Source organism: Mustela erminea, chromosome 19 (genome assembly GCF_009829155.1).
Source record: "Mustela erminea isolate mMusErm1 chromosome 19, mMusErm1.Pri, whole genome shotgun sequence".
In the NCBI taxonomy this organism is placed as follows: domain Eukaryota; kingdom Metazoa; phylum Chordata; class Mammalia; order Carnivora; family Mustelidae; genus Mustela; species Mustela erminea.
The window spans coordinates 25,460,930-25,478,858 of record NC_045632.1 but is presented as its reverse complement, the minus strand read 5'-3'; the positions used below and the strand labels follow the sequence as shown (position 1 = coordinate 25,478,858).

Genomic DNA, 17,929 nt, shown 5'->3' with positions numbered 1-17,929 from the left:
AAATTAAGAAAACGGTCCTGGCCTCAAAAATCTTTTTAGACACCTGGCAAAAATAAATACAGAATAACCACAGAGGGACACCTGGGTAGTCCAGTTAGTTAAGTGCCTTCGGCTCAGGTCATGATCCTAGGGTCCTGGGATCAGGCCCCCTGCTCAGTGGGGAGTCTGCTTCTCCCTCTGTTGCTTCCTCTGCTTGTGCTCTCTCTCATACACAGACACAATATATCTTCAAAATAACCACAGAGGCTGTAGGATTGCCATCAGTAAAATACTGCTGAAGGTAAGCTCACAACCCAAAATTAGAAAACGTAAAGAAACAACCCATCATGAGTGAATTAGCAGACCTAACAGCAAGAAGTTTCTTTGATGCCTAAGAAGTTAGGTGTTTTAAGTATCTTACAAGAAGGAATCAAAAAAACAAGAAAGAAAAATGACCAGGTATACTTTACAAATCACCAAGTAAAGCTTCCTCAAGTAAAAGGTATAGTTATTAAATGATAGATCTGAGAAAATTACCCAGAATGTACCTCAGGGGGTCGGGGAGGCATAGTGGGACTTTAGCAAGAAAATGTTCAGGCTGACAAAAAGCACTGACCCAAGTGACTCCCAAAGCAAGAAAAAAGTTTATATTGACACCTCACTACATTGGCCACAACAGACAATGAGAAAATCTTTAAAACAACTAGAGAAAAATGAGAGCTGTGAGAATCATTAATAGCAAAATAGGAGCCAGAAGACAATAGAGTAATGTCTTGAAAGTGCTGAGAAAAAAAATAAGTAACTGCCAATCTAAAATTCAGTATTCAACTATCATTTTAGAATGTGAACAAATCAGGTCATGATCCCAGGGTCTTGGGATTGAGTCCCGCATCGGGCTCCTTGCTCAGGGGGGAGCCTGCTTCTCTCTCTGCCTCTGCCTGCCACTTTACCTGCTTGTGCTCTCTCTCTCTGACAAATAAATAAAATGTAAAAAAAAAAAAAAAGAATGTGAGCAAATTAAGATATTTCTGGGCAAAAATAATAAATGGACCAAATGCTACAATTAAAATCCAAGTATATACTGCTTTAGGAGAACTATGGGAAATTTTGAAAATAAGGAAAGAGGAAAGAAATAATAGACAATTATCAAAAGAGATCTGATAATAGCTATTAAAATAGAAATCAAGAAGGCCACCAATTTACAAGGAAGATACAATTTTTTTTTTTTTTAAGATTTCATTTATTTATTTGACAGATCACAAGTAGGCAGAGAGAGAGGGGAAGGGAATGCAGGCTCCCTGCTGAACAGAGAGCCCAATGCGGGTCTTGATCCCAGGACCCTGGGATCATGACCTGAGCCAAAGGCAGAGGCTCTAACCCACCAAGCCACCCAGACACCCTGGAAGATACTATTTACAATTTTATGTATTAATATGGCCTCAAAATTTACAGAATTGAATTGGCATTTGCTGAGGAAAATTGACAGAGCCACAATTATAGTAGGTAACTAATTTCACCTCTCAGTAATTAATCAAGCATACAGAAAAAGTGGTAAGGCTCAGATTTAAACAACACAGTATGCCTGATGAGACATGTCCTACTCCCAACATCCAGCAGATAGGCATTCTCTGCGAGCAGGCATGAAACATTTATAAACTCTCATCCATACGCTAGACTACAAACAGAAGTCTGAAATACCAGTGCTTTGTATTATGCAGAGCACCCTCTGACAATAATACAATTAAATCAAGAACCAGCAACCAAAAGATAACTTTAAAATCCATATGTTTGGCAATTTAATAATATACCAGTTAGTAATTAATAGGTCACAGATTAAATCAGGGTGGAAATTTAAACACACTTAAAACAATAAAATTGAGAATATCAAAATGTGTGGGATATAGCTAAAAGTGCTATAAGGGAGTTTTCATAAATATTTCTTTTAGACGAAGAAAAAGTTTAATGAGCAAGTTTCAACTCAAGTTAAAAGAATGTCCAAAGAAATCCAAAGAAAAGGTAATTAATGAGAACAGAAACAAATGGTATTTTAAAAAGAACCAACAAAACCAAATAACTATACGTACACCTCTGCCAAGATTGATTTAGTCAGAAAGACTTAAATAATATTTAGAAATGGAAAAGGTCATAGAGGTACCTGGGTGGCTCAGTCAGTTAAGCGACTGCCTTTGGCTCAGATCATGATCTCAGGGTCATAGGGTCCTGGGATTGAGCCCCACACGTGGTCCTGGTCCAACTCCCTGCTCAGCAGAGAGTTTGTTTCTGCCTCTTCCCTTGCTTGTGCTCCCTTTTTCTTTCTCTCCCTCAAATAAATAAGTAAAATCTTAAAAAAAAAAAAAAAAAGGAAAATGAATCTACTATAGCGGAGATTTAAAAATTCTTAATATGACAAACTATGAAGAAAACCTGCTGAACAAGAGAAAAAACCCTATAGTTTCTTCAATAAATAAATGACAAAGGGGGAAAAAAAAGCAGTGAATATAGATTAAAAGAAATGGAAAGTCAGATGAACTTGTGGATTCAAAGTATAAAAATAGGAAACACTACAAGACATGTCTGAACAGTGGTGTTTGATATGAAGAAATTATTTATTTGGTTTGATAATAGAACTGATCATATTTTAAGTGGTCTTTAGCAAAACACATAGAACTGTTGACATGTGAATTCTCTCTGGGATTTTTTTCTGTATGTGAGAGGCAGATGTGGGAGGGTTATAGTTCAAGCAAGACTGACTTGAGTTAATAACTGGTAAAGCTAGGGGATGAGGACAAGGTTATGATACTATTTTGTCTGCTTTTGCACATTTGAAATTTTCCATAATCACACTGTTTTAGACTATAAGAATATAAGTAATTTTATTTGCTGATAAGTTTGTAAGTAGTCTAAATGGACAATTTCCTGAAATATATAATGTGTATGTGTATATATATACTTATATATATACACACACATATTTATATACACTTTGTAAAATTTACAGAAACTAAATCAGAAATAGAAAACCTGAAAAATCTTACCAAATTAACAAAATTGATTTTGTACTTAAAATATATAAACAAAAAAATTGGTCAGATTGGATTTTATCAGGTACTCAAGGAACATGTTATATAAATGGTTTCAGAAAACTGAAGAAAAAAGGAACATTCCCCAGCCTTTTCTATTAAAACTAAACAACATGGAGAGTTATAAACCAGGATTATTTGTCAAGTGGGGAGGGGGAGACTCTAAAAACTAAGCAATAGCAAACTAAACCTAGTAAAGTTTTTTTTAGAAATCATGACCTAGAATTCTTAGACAGTTTAATATTAGAAAATTGAATGATGTAGTTTCCCATATTAACAGATTAAAGGAGAAAATCCAGATACATCAGTAGATGGCAGAAAAAATACTCCATGAAACTTAAAACCTATTGATGAAAATCTCACAGTAATTGCAACATAGGAGAATGCATTTTAATCATTATAAAGAATATCTACAAAACCCCTAATTCAAACACTGTAATTAATGGTAAAACCTCTAAAGCACTTACCGTAAGCACAGAACAAGTCAAGGATGCCTGTTGTCAAGGTTTTGTTTGGTGTTCTGAAATGCTAGTCAGTGCAACAAAATGAGAGAAAGGAAAAAAGTTCATCGGTTGTAAAGATCAGTTGCTTTTCTTTATACTACAGCCAAAAGCAGTTAGAAAATAAAAATTTGTAAAGCACAATTTACAATAAGAACAAATCAGAAGGTATCAGGAAGCAAATTTTAAAATTATGTTGAAATGCATAAAAGAAGGCCTACAGAAAGAGATCATTTTCATGGATGGGAAGATTCAATGTCATAAAAATGTTCATTGTTCTCTAATTTATCAATTTAAAGTAATTCCAGTCCAAATCCCAGGAGGGCTTTCTAGGGAAGATGGCAAACTAATTCCAGAATTCACATAGAAGAGAAAGTGTTCACAAGAACCGTTAACAGTTTTGAGTAAAAACGTGGGGCTGCTTACCCTTCAAGATAAAGTTGTGGTACTTGGATGGAATGGAACTGTCTAATAAAATTGGATAAAATTAGAAGGTAAAAATTTACATGTATTGTGGTCGCTGGGGGGAGGTGGGTAAGGGAATAGGTGAAGTAGATAAAGGGAATTAAATGGTATGGACTTCGAGTTATAAATAAGGCACAGACACGAAAAGGACAGCATACAGAGTATAGTCAATAATACTGGGATAATGTTGTTTGGTGATTACACTTACCGTGGGGAGCACTGAGGAATGTATGGAATTGTTGAATCTTTGTGGTACTCCTGAAACTAATAGAACACTATATGTGAACTGTATCTCAGGGTTTTTTGTTTTTGTTTTTGTTTTTGTTTTTGTTTTAAGTAAAAAAAACTACACATGTATGGAAGGCTGGTATATAACAAATGTGCAGGTGCACCTTGGAAATAGTACCAGTTCTGTTCCATACCACAGTAAAGCAAATATTGTAATAAAGTGACTCAAAGAATTTTTTGGTTTCCCAGTACATACAGAAATTATGTTTACACTGTATTGTAGTCTGTTAAGTGTGCAATAGTATTGTGTCTAAAACAATGTACATCCCTTAATTCAAAAACACTTTATTGCTCAAAATTGCTAACCAGCATCTAAGCTTTCAGCAAGTCCTATATCTTTTTGCTGCCTCGATGTGGACGGCTGCTGATTGATCAGGGTGGCGGCTGCTGAAGGCTGGGGTCACTGTGACAGTTTCTTAAAATAAGTAACCAAGTTTGCTGCATCCATTGACTCTTCTTTCACAGACAACTTCTCTGCAGCGTGCGATGCTGTGTGGTAGCGTTTTACCCAGAGAACTTCTTTTAAAATGGAGTCAATCCTCTTAAACCTGCTGCTGCTTTATCAACTAAGTCCATGTAATTTCTGAACCCTCTGTTGTCATTTCAACAGTCCTCACAGCGTCTTCACCAGGAGTAGATTCCATCTGAAGAAACCACTTTCTTTGCTCTCCATGAGAAACTCCTCACCCGTTAACGCTTTATCATGAGATTGTTATGATTCACATATAATAATTTCTAAGTTTTAAACACTGTGGGAATTACCACATGTGACCCAGAGACACAAAATGAGTAAATGCTTTTGGAAAAATGGCACTGATAGGCTTGCTTGACACAGGGTTGCCACAGACTTTCAATATGTAAAAAATGCAGTGTCTGAGAAGCACAGTATGCCTGTATTTTTATGGAAAGGCCGCTGAGAACAATGGACTTGAACATCAGTCACTTCTTTTGTATATTTATAAGTGGATTTTTCTGAAACATTGCCCATTAACTAGTTTATCCCATTTTTGAGTATTCGGCTCTCAAGGTAGTCTTTAACATTTTTTCCTTTAAGGTGGCTCAGTTGGTTAAGCAGCTGCCTTCAGCTTGGGTCATCATCCCGGCATCGTGGGATCGAGTCCCACATCGGGCTCCTTGCTCCGCACGGAGCCTGCTTCTCCCTCTGACTCTGCCTGGCACTCTGTCTGCCTGTGCTCGCTCTCGCTCGCTCTCTCTCTGACAAATAAATAAAATCTTTAAAAAAAAAAATTTTAATTTCTAAAGCTTATTTACCCATCTAGTTTAACAATGGTTTTAAAAAATTTGATCCAATTCCCATGTCAACTATGTATAGTATTTTGAACCTTTTCAGTTTTAAAAATTTAGTTATTAAAAGTTACATTCTCGGGGCACCTGGGTAGTTCAGTCGGCTAAGCGTCTGCCTAAAGCTCGAGTCAGGATCCCAGGGTCCTGGGATCGAACCCTGTGTCGGGCCCCTGCTCAGTGGGGAGTCTGTCTTTCCTTCTTCCTCTGCAGCTCCCCCTGCTTTTGCATGTGCTTGCTCTCTTCTCTCTCTGCCAAATAAAATCTTTAAGAAAACAAGTTACATTCTCCAATATTCAGTGTTTGAAATAACATAATATTACCCACCTCCGCTTGGTAAAGAGAGCAGGATCTCTTGCCCATGTCATTCTCCACTCCCCCCCACCACCACCCCGGCAAAGAAAAATCAAGATGTGAGAAATATTATTTAATTTCTTAAACACTTAGAAAGTCAAATACTATCAAATGAGAAAGTAAAAGCTATATAATACTACAGGTATAGAGGAAATCTATGTTCCCATTATCTTTCTCACATACCCTATTGTGAGTTTGAGTTTTATAATTCCTTCTATACCTTCATATTTATGTACTATGAAAATATACATTATTCTTATACTTTAAAATTTTGTATCAGTTGTAGAAATCACTATCCATTCTCCTTTTAGACATTCAGTTTTACTTTTTTAAGATTTGCTTATGGGGGTCGGTGCAGATGGAGATAACTTCAGGCAGACTCCCCACTGAGTCCACAACCCTGAGAGCATGATCTGAGCCAAAATCAAGAGTTGGTTACTCAACCAACCGACTGAGCCACCCAGGCACCCCTACTTTCACACTTTAATAATATATTAAATAATGCTGTAGCAATTTTTGTATTTTCATTATGCCCATCTATGATGATTTTGTATGATTATATATCCAGAAGTGCAGTTCTTGTGGAGTGTGACCATTTTCAGCTTTACCAGAGCATGTCAAAAGGTTTTCCAAAGTGTTTTTGGCAGTTTATCCTTTTAAAGCAAGTTAAGAGCATTTCCTTTACTCAGTCCTTGCTGACACTTGGTTGTGTCAGGATACTCAGTCATGTCAACCTACAGGAAGATTTTTTGACAGCCACCAGAATCAAGAACAGTTCCATCACCCCAGGGAAATTATCTCATGCTCTTCCTTTGCAGTCAAAACCTACCTTCAATCTTTACTTATTTCTTTAGAATTTTATTTTTTTGTCAGCGAGAGGGAGAGAACATACAAGCAGAGGGAGAAGCAGTATCCCCACTGGGCAAGGAGCCTGATGTGGGACTCAATCCCAGGACCTGGGGATCATGATCTGAGCCAAAGGCAGAGGTTTACCTGACTGAGCCACCCAGGCGTTCTCTTCAGTCTTGATCCCTGGCAACTAATGATCTTTTGTTCTATAGTTTTACCATTTCTAAAACTAAGAGAATCACACAGTTTTTGTGAGTCTGAATTCTTTAATATGGTGCATTTGAGATTCCTGTTACTGCATGGACCAATTAGCTTATCCCTCTTGTTGAGCAGATTTTATTATATGGATATACTGTAGCTTACTGTTACCATCTGAACATTTGGACTGTTTCCAGTTTTTGGTTATTATTGATAAAACTGCTATAAACATTTCCATACAGGTTTTGTGTAAACTTGTTGTTATTGTTGTTGTTATTGTTTTCATTTTTCTGGATATCCATCCCTGAACCTGCTGATTCACGTGGTAGCTTTGTAAGAAACCACCAAGCTGTTCTCCCAAGTGGTTATTTTGTTTTGCATTTCCACAAGAAGTGTTATCAGATTTTCAATTACTCTACATAGTTCTCAACACTTGATTATCATCAGGTTTTAACTTGAAGTTTTTGTAATGTCTAAATCTTTGGTAAAGTGTCTCCTATCCCCATTTTAAGATTGGATGGTTTTCTTACTGTTCTTACTGTACTCTTACTTTTGAGTTCTGGATTAAAGAAGTGTTCTGGCAAGTGATTTGCAAACATTTTCTACCAGTCGGTGGCTTTTCCTTTTACTCAACAGTATCTCTCACAGAGAAAAAGTTTAATTTTAATGAAGTCAAATTGTAAATTTTTTTAATGAATTTTCCTTTGATGTATCCCAAGAGCTCTCTGCCTGACCCAAAGTCATAAGGATTTGTTCCCTATATTTCCTTCTGAAGTTTCTACAATTTTATATTTATGACCCATTTTGAGTTGATTTTTGTATAAGGTACTAGGTATAGCTCAAGGTTCCGCTGTTCATTCCTTCCTTCCTTCCTTAGTAGGGATGACTGATTTTTCCAGCACCATTTGTTGAAGACTATCCTTTCCATTGAATTGCCTTTGTATCTCTGTTAATACTAATAGCTTTATTTGTAAGAATCTCTTTCTGGGCTGTATTCTGTTTCTTGTATGTATGGGTCTCCTTCTGTCAGTACCACACTGTCTTGATTATTGGAGCTTTAAAGTCTACACTTCTGCGCTCTGTAGCTTCCAGTATGGTGCTGATTAGGACTTACCTTGTTACGGAGTTTGAGGGGGAAAGCATTCAGATTTTCACCATGGGGTATGGTGTCAGCTCTGGGTTTTTGTAGCTGCCCTTTACCAGGTTACAGAAGTTCTCTGTTTTTCTGAGGTTTTGATCATATAACCTTTCTTTTTTAGTTTATTTATAATGGTGACTTACATTGATTATTCAAAATTTAAACCAGCCTTGTATTCCTAGAATAAACTATATTTGGTTATGATTATATGAAAGTATTATACTTTTTATATGTTGCTGCTTTTCTGGCTGATGATTCTGATACCACTTCCAACTTGTGGGGTTTTTCCCCACACCACCAAGTAGTTCTCAGACACCAGCTGGGTGTCCTACAATTCAGCTCAGGTCTGACACTGTGGACCTGGAGATGGCACCAGATTCTAAGAATTGGGGGCTCCGTCCCACAAGTCTGGCCTCTACTTCAGATGCCAATTTCATGTCCAAGTTGTCATTGTCACCTGTGCTTCTGACCAACTTGCTGGAAATCAGGTTTCTAGGAGCTCCTCCTTGCATTTGATTAATTTGCTAGAGAGACTTAGAGAACTCAGAAAACAGTGTTCTTACTTAAATTACCAGTTAATTACAGAGCATATTAAAGGGTAAGATTCAACAGCCATATCAAAAGACACAGTGGGGTCTTGAACAAAGGAGCTTCTCCCCATGGAGTGGGGGGCCTGGCACGATGGCATATGGAAACATTCTGATTCACCAACTTGGAAGCTTTTTCAAACTTTATCCTTCTGAGTTTTTATGGAGGCTACTACATAACCATGGTTGATTAAATCACTGACATTGGTGCTTGATCTAACCTCCATCCCCGCCCCTCTCCCCTCCAGGGAAATCGCCATAGAACTGAAAGTTTAAGCCCTCAACTCATGGTTATTTCCCCTAGTAACTAGTCCCCATCCTTAAGGGATTTCCAGAAGATAACCTCATTAATAGGAAGTCCATTGTCACTGAAAGGGACTTGTTACGATTAACAGGATACCCGTTTCAACTCAACGGCTGGAATATTTTCAGAAACTGAGGACAAGAGACCAAATAGAACATGTTCCCGCTGCTCTTATTGCTCAGGAAATTCCAAGGGTTTGGGGAGGTCTGAGCCAGAAACAGAGACAAAGTTCAAATATATATATTGTTTATTATAAATCACAGGAATGTTGATGAGTAGTTTCCTTCTGTCTTTGGTGGTGTCACAGTGATGCTGGTCTTGTGAGTTTAGAAGTGCACCATCTTCCTGGAGGAGGTTGTGAAGAATTGGCATAATTTTTTCCTTACATGTTTGTTATAATTTGTTTATGAATTCATCTAGGCCTGGAGACTTTTTTGTAAGGTTTTAAATTATCAATTTGTTATTTTTTATAAATATATGGCCATTCAGGTTACATATTTCTTGTTAGAAGTGTCTGGTCCGTTTGTTCCTTTTAAGGAATTTGTCCGTTTTCATCTGAGTTATCTGATTTGGCGTTATAGAGCTGTTCACTGGTTTGTTTGTTTATTTTATTCTTGTTTACACCCTACATGGGGCTCGAACTTACCGAGATCAAGAGTTGTACCCGTCTTTGACTGAGCCCGCCCAGCGCCCTTTTATTTCCCTTAATGTTGGTGAGGTCTATAGTGATAGCCTCTTTTTTTATCCTTGATGGTTTATATTCATCCAGATATTTACCATTTATGTTTCCTTTCATTCATGAAGTTCCAAGATTCATTATAGTACCCTTTCTCTTTTATCTAAAGAACTTTCTTTGGCATTCCTTTTATTGCAGGTCTGTGTACCACAAATTCTCTAAGTCTCTTAAGTCTTCACCAGGGTGTGTAGTTCTTTTGCTCTCATTCCTGAAAGAATATGTTTGCTGGGTACAAAATTCTGATGTTCACAAGTTCTTTTTTTCAGCACTTAAAAATTTTGTTGCACTGTCCTTCGCTTTGATGATTTCTGAAGAGCCATCCACAGTCACTCAAATCGTTTGCTTCTACAAAATACATCATTTTTCTGTCAGATCTCAAGACTTTAAATCTCTGATTTTAAGTAGTTTGATTTTGATGTCTGTAGGCCATGTTTTTTTGTTTGCTTTTATCCTGTTTGGTGTTTGCTGAGCTTTTTGAATCTGTAAATTTTTGCCTTTCACCAGACTTGGGGCACTTTTAGCAGTTATTTCTTCAAATATTTTTTTCTGTAGCAACCTCTCCTCCCTCTGAGACTTAAGTGACACTTTTGAAATAGTTCTACAGGTCCTTGAGACTGTATTCATTTGCCCTCAATCCTTTTTTTCTCAGTATCTCATATTAGATAGTTTCTCCTGAGTCATTTTCCAGTTTACTGACTTAACTCTGTCATCCCCATTCTTGTCTTCGGCCCATAGAGTGAATTTTTTTAAAATTTCAGATATTTTTCATTTTCAAAGTTTTCATGTGGTTCTTTTTCATAATTTCTATTTTTCCACTGTGGTCTTTCTACTCCCTTAGTGTTTGCCTTTACCTCATGGACCATATTTATATAATTGCTTTAAAGTGTTTGGCAATTCTGAGATGCCTCAGTGACTCAGTCAGTTAAGCATCCTGCTCTTGATTTCAGCTAAGGTCATGATCTCAGGGTCATTAGAGTGAGCCCATCTGGCTCTGCAGTGGGCACAAGTCTCTCTTTTAAGTCTCTCTTTAAGAAGTCTCTCTCTCTTAGGAAAAAAAAAATTCTTCCAGTCTTTGGTAGTTTTCAATATCTGAGTCCTCTTAGGGCTGGGATCTCTTGACTCTTCTTTCATTTCAGAACTAACCACATTTCCTTGTTCTTCATATGTGAGTTATTTTTTTTAATTATGTCCTGGACAGTTTGAATGTAACACTGTGAGACTCTGGGTCCTGTTAAAAATACCTGGAAAATGTTGATTTTTGTTATTCATTTTATTTTTGTCAGACCAACTACCCAGTTAGATTCAGATTGCACATCTTGTCACTTTATGTGGGTGGTGGTTCCAGTGTTTGTCGTCTTCATGGTCTTTGCTGTGCTGTGTCAACTTGCCCAGGCCATGCCCCCCACTCAGGGACTTGGACAGTGGCTTGTACTAGAATCTCATTCTCAACACCTTTGTCATGTTTCTTTAGTTCTGTTTCATGAATACACAGCTTAGGGGTAAGCCAGAACTAGTGCATTTTCTTTAACTCCCTCTTCTCCAAGAGTTCTTCACATTCCCCGGATAGCGTGGTTTTTTTTTCTCATTTCCACTGGTGGCCAGAAAGATAAGTTTCCTTCAGTTTCTGCCTCCTAACTGTTGTGAGTGTTGAGTGACTAAGAGAAGAGGAAAAAAATAATGGTGAGTCCCTCCATAATCTCCCAACATCCTTTCCTTTCTCAGTTCTGCTAATTAAAGAGATGGGACTTCTCTTGGGTTTTAGTTGCTCGTATAGCTGCTGCATGTGGACCCATGACTGGTGCTGACCTTGAGCAGAGCTGGTAGAGTGGGAAAAACAAGCCAGAAATCTCTGCCTCACCCCACTCTTCAGCTGGGAAGGGTCCCTTTCTCAGTCTTATGGCTGCAGTGCTTTCTCTGAGTTCCCTGAATTCCATGAATATCAGCCCAGGAGACCAGGAAAAAACGGAGTGTCACCCTCTTTATGGGTCCTTCAAGTTTGACTTCCCATCGACACCCACCTTTTACTTTCCAGAATCCTCATGTAGTTGCTTTTCATATTTTATCCTCAGTTTTTAGTTGCAATAAGAGAAATAAGCCATACTGTGTTTCATCTTGGCTGGTTCTCAAAGTCAAATCTATTTTATATAATAAAATTGATAATCTTTATGGTTTATACTCTGTGTCTTCTGTGTTTGCTTTAAGTAAACTTTCCTAACCAAAGGTCATAGAACTACACTTCTATAATTTTCATCTGTGTGTGTTAGTTTTTACATTTAAGAATTGATTTTATGTCCACCATAAGACAGGGATCTAATGTCAGGGAGTCCATTGCATTGCCAATTATCTGGTGTCTCCTTTTGATCTGGAATGCTATGCAGGCATACCTCCTTTTATTGTGCTTCACAAATACTGCGTGTTTTACAAATTAAAGATTCAAGACCTCAGTGGAGAAGTATCTGCAGATGTGGCAACAGCCCGAGAGCTAGATTTTGAAGTGGAGCCTGAACATATGCCTGAATTGTTGCAATCTCATGATCAAACTTGAGCTGATGAGGAGTTGATCTTTTTTTTTTTTTAATTTGTATTTAAGATGAATTTATTTTTTTAATTTAAATTCGATTAATTAACAGGGGCGCCCGGGTGGCTCAGTGGGTTAAAGCCTCTGCCTTCAGCTCAGGTCGTGATCCCAGCATCCTGGGATCAAGCCCCTCATCGGGCTCTCTGCTCAGCCGGTAGCCTGCTTCCCTTCTCTCTCTCTCTGCCTGCCTCTCTGCCAGTTGTGATCTCTGTCAAATAAATAAATAAAATCTTTTAAAAAAATAAATTCAATTAATTAGCAAATAATGTATTAGTAGTTTCAGAGTTAGAGGTCAGTGATTCATCAGTCTTCTTTAATGCCCACTGCTCATTATATCATGTGAGAGTTGCTGCTTTTGACGAGCAAAGAAAGTGGTTTCTTCAGATGGAATCTATTCCTGGTGAAGATGCTGTGAAGACTGTTGAAATGACAACAGAGGATTCAGAATATTATATAAACAACTTTGATAAAGGAGCAGCAGCAGGTTTAAGAAGATTGACTCCATTTTAAAAGGAGTTCTACTGTGATATATGTACGTACACGTGCACACACACACACGAATATTATGCAGCCATCAAAAATGAAACCTTGCCATTTCCAACAACATGGTTGGAACTAGACAGTATTATGCTAAGGGAAATAAGTCAGAGAAAGAGAATTATCATAGGGGAAGGGAGGGAAAAATGAAACAAGACAAAACCAGAGAGGGAGACAAACCATAAGAGACTTTTAATCTCAGGTTGGAGGGGTGATGGACATCGTTGACGGTATGTGTTGTAATGAGCACTGGGTATTACTATATAAGACTGATGAGTCACAGACCTGTACCCCTGAAACAAATAACATGTTAATTAATTAAATTTAAAGACAAAAGAAGTTCTATGGGCAAAATGCTACCAATAGCATCACATGCTGCAGAGAAAATATTTGTGAAAGAAGATTCCATTGATGCAACAAACTTCATTGTTAACTTATTTGAAGAAATTGTCACAGTGACCCCAGCGTTTGGCAGCCACCACCCTGGTCAGCAGCCATCCACATCAAGACAAGACCCTCCCAAGACTTTCCTTTGAATTAAAGCATTTACTTTTTTTTTTTTTTTTTTTTTAAGACAATGCTATTGCATGCCTAACTGGCTACAGTAGAAGCTAACTTATATGCACTGGGAAACCAAAAGATTTATTTGACACACTTTATTGCAGTGTTCACTTTATTATCGTCCAGAACCAAACATGTAGTAACCCCAAGGTTATGTCTATAGTCGCTCTCTGAGGATCTATCTTATTGCATTGGGCAGGGGCCGGTGGAGGGGTTTTCCAATAGACAGCATCTATTTCCCCTCCACATGGAGAATGTGGAGATTCCAAATAGCTCCTTTATTACAAGAGGGCTGGAGGAACCAGCTTGATGAGAGTTTTATCAGACTTGCTAATTCCCTAGCCACCACCTGTTCGACTTCCCATCTAAGTTTAGCCTGGGCCAGGCCAGCCCAAGGAAAGTTTACATAGGCAGAGAAAACCCACTTATTGAGGTAACTGCTACCTACTCTCCAGTCCAGGGAAAGAGGGAAGGAAAAAGAGATCAGAATCCCTCCCCACCATTAAGGTAACTCACTCCACCTCCCTGAGGAGGCTGTAGGAGTGATAAGAGACCAGGAGCCTTTAGCAGTTCTGTGGTCTTGCAGTTTGGCGGAGAGAAGAGTAGTCTGTGTCTCCTCCCTGTTTCAATTTGTTAGTTTTGTTTGTTAGAAAAGATTTTTTAAGATTATTTATTTGGGAGAGAGCACAAGCAGGGGGAAGGCAGAAGGCAGGTGAGAAGCAGACTCCGCGCTGAGCAGGGAGCTGGACTTGGAGATGCGGGGCCGGATTCCAGGACCCTGAGATCATGACCTGAGCCAAAGTCAGATGCTTAGCCAACTGAGCCACCCAGGTGCCCCTTGTTAGAAATAATTTCTGAAAATTAATTGAACTGAACTGTTTCAGTATTGAGCTGCATTCACAATAGAATAGAATGTCATTGTCCTATGACTTAAATCTCTTGAGTTCAATACCTTTAAAGAGCATTTACTATAGCCTTGGATAGAACCATGTATCTTTGGATTAAAAAAACAGAGAAGATATACTTCAGACTTCTTGTTTTTCTTATATTTAGATCTACCAAGTTCAGTTTTATAAACCTGGTCATATATTCATTCTTCCTATGAGCAAGAATTGCACTAGATAGAATTAGAACATGATTCTCTCCTTAGAAGGCCTCACAGTGTAATAGAGAAGACAGTCACAGTATTGGTGATACTTGCCCATTACCACACAACCATGGGCAGAATGTTAAAATTATATAAAAAATAGAGAAATTAATGAGTACTGATGATACGTGTAAGGAAGGTTCTTGTTTCTTTTTTTTTTTTTTAATTTTTTTTTTAAAGATTTTATTTATTTATTTGACAGAGAGAGAGATCCCAAGTAGGCAGAAAGCCAGGCAGAGAGAGAAGGGGAAGCAGGCTCCCTGCTGAGCAGAGAGCCCGATGCGGGGCTCGATCCCAGGACACTGAGATCATGACCTGAGCCGAAGGCAGCGGCTTAATCCACTGAGCCACCCAGGCGCCCCTCTTGTTTCTATGTAATACATGCATGAAGATTTTGTGTGAAGTTTTGAATTGGTAATCCTATTTAATTACCTATTTTCTACAATTCTCCTGGAAGTAAGTAACAAGATGATCATTTCCAATAAGCCAAAGTTACTTGGTCAAAAGTTATCCATTTGAGGTATATTTTTTAGTTGTTTGCTCTTAGTTTTATGCCATCAAGGTATTTTAGTGGGAAGAGATACTAGATACTACATTTTTATTATATGAAGTCTTTTATTTTTAAATTTTTTAAAGATTTTAAAAATCTTTAAACAGCAGGGGGAGTGGAGAGGAAGAAGCAGCCTTCCCGCTTAGCAGGGGGCCCAATCCAGGGTTCCATCCCAGCACCCTGGGATCATGACCTGAGCCGGAAGGCAGACACTTACTGATAGCCACCAAGGCACCCCATGAAGTCTTTTAAGTTAAAAGGCAGGGGCTGGGGTGCCTCGCTGGCTCTGTCAGTAGAACCATGTGACTCTTGATATTGGGGTTGTGAATTCAAGCCCATGTTGGGTATAAAGATTACTTAAAATCTTTTTTTTTTTTTTAAGATTTTATGTATTTATTTGACAGATCACAAGTAGGCGGAGAGGCAGGCAGAGAGGGGGAGGCAGGCTCCCCGCAGAGCAGAGAGCCCGATGTGGGGCTCAATCCCAGGACCCTGGGATCATGACCTGAGCCAAAGGCAGAGGCTTTAACCCACCGAGCCACCCAGTCGCCCCAAAAATAAAATCTTTAAAATGAGAGTTGGAGGTGGCATCACATTGCTACCTCAGAAATAGAAACTAGAATGAATACTCATGTCTTTAACGACAAAGGAAATTTCTATTCTCTATTCACTAAGATTTCAATTGTAGAGTCACAGAGGAGCAACTAGAGCAAAAAGGGAACTGTCTGTGCATGCGTGCAGAAAAGGCACCCCAGAGGGTGGAAAGAACACGAATGGTAGAGTCGGGCCAACCCAGGTCAAATCCTCACCCTGAGTAACCTTGGGCAAATTCTTAACAAACTGAGCCTTCATTTTCTCCCTGCCTGTAAGGAATAATAGCCATTTCATCATTTCATTCAGTTCTCCTAGAGATATGTACAATGTGTTTCTAAGTCCACAATCTGAGCAGTAATGCTCACAGTATTTTTTTTTAAGATTTTATTTATTTATTTGACAGAGAGAAAACAAGTAGGCAGAGAGGCAGGCAGAGAGGGGAGAGAGCAGGCTCCCCACTGGGCATAGAGCCCACGGGACCCTGAGATCATGACCTGAGCCAAAGGCAGAGGCTTAACCCACTGAGCCACCCAGGCACCCCGCTCACAGTATTTCTAAGCCTACAAGTCTAAAGGAAATCTTCAAACAAAAGTGGGCCAACCATATTTTAAGAACTTAGTACCAGGTAGCAAGCTGCCTATAAAATTTTCAAGAAAGAGGATGCTAAATAAAATAGATACTAATAGTGCTTATTTTGATACTGCAGTTGATATCTTCCTGACTGATAACATAGAAATTGTTATTTATGGGTTGAAGTCTTAAAATCACTTAAATGTCCAGTATAGAATAGGAGATAAACAAACAACAAGATATCATGGAAACGTTTGTGGTATTGAGGAGTATAGTAAGATAAAAATGGTTTCAATGTGTTCCAGGGTGTATATATCTTAAAATTAAACTTAGGTTTTTAAAATGTGAAGAAAAACTGAAAAAAAAAAATCGCAACAATTGCAAGAGTGATTCTTTTATTTTCCCAATTTGTCAGTACCAGGAGGTTGCTTTCATAATAAGAAAACTATTTTGCCTCGTGGAGCAAAAAGTTTCTTTATAGACAAAACACAAACTTAGGTTCCTTAATGCTTGGTCCCAATTAAGAAGGAAACCATCAGTATTGGTTCTTTTGACTCTTGGGCACCAGCCTTTAGCTCTTGTGCCCCTGTCAGCTGTCGTAGTTCTGTATTTCTACCATGTCGACTGGGTAGTCAGAAATACAACACTCAATTTTAATCTTTTCAAAAGCAGTGTTTTTCTCTGTTTTAATGTTACAGATTTATTTGAGGTTCCTAGATTATCAAATGGAGCACTCAAATGAATGCAAGAGAAACTTCGTTGCAGTTTATGATGGAAGCAGTTCTATTGAAAATCTGAAGGCTAAGTTTTGCAGCACTGTGGCCAATGACGTGATGCTGAAAACAGGAGTCGGAGTGATCCGCATGTGGGCAGATGAAGGTAGTCGGCTAAGCAGATTCAGGATGCTCTTTACTTCCTTTGTGGAGCGTAAGTAAATCCTGTAGCATTGAGATCTTTTACATAATTCTCATTCATTCAGAATTTAATTATTGAGCATTTCCTTTTGACAAAGACTGCAAGTCAAAGAGAATGTAGAAATAAATAAGTCGGAGTCCCTTTTCTCAAGGAATTAACTGTCCTGGGTGAAAAACCATGTTAAAGCATAAATTGCAACACTGCCTTATTATAGAGGTGTAAGCATAATAGGGAACACAGAAAGTGGAAACTCCTTTCAAGGTTTTCAAAATTAAAAATAATTACCAGTGGTTTAATTCAGTTTGGTATATAATTATGAATCTACCAAACCATGCTCTTCAAAATTCAGAAAGGCTATGTTTTCTTTGTTTCTAACTTTTTATTTTTAAATAATTTTAAGCTTATTTAAAGTTATAAAAATAGTACAGAGGGGTTTTTTTTTTTTTAGTTTTTTTTTAAATTAACATATAATGTATTATTTGCTTCAGGGGTACAGGTCTGTGATTCATCAGTCTTACACAGTTCACAGCATTGTGAATAGCACATACCCTCCCCAGTGTCCATCACCCCATCCTTCCTTCTCCCTCCCCTCCAGCAACCCTCAGTTTGTTCCCTGAGATAAAGTATCTTTCCCTCTCTGGTTTAATTTTGTTTCATTTTTCTCTCCCTTCCCTTATGATCCTCTGTCTTGTTTCTC

At 38.2% G+C, this 17,929-nt stretch overlaps 1 protein-coding gene across 4 annotated transcripts in view; it reads left to right on the top strand.

Annotated features, from left to right (window-relative positions):
* NETO2 (neuropilin and tolloid like 2) overlaps nt 1-17,929 on the top strand; it is a 64,328-nt gene that overhangs the window by 21,308 nt on the left and 25,091 nt on the right. For all 4 annotated transcript variants that reach the window (XR_004281388.1, XM_032325420.1, XM_032325421.1 and 1 more), the window contains exon 7: nt 17,016-17,244. Coding sequence is in view for 3 of the 4 variants with exons in the window: in XM_032325420.1 (XP_032181311.1) it covers nt 17,016-17,244 (229 nt within the window). In the remaining variant the exon portion in view is untranslated. The remainder of the gene's footprint in view (nt 1-17,015; nt 17,245-17,929) is intronic.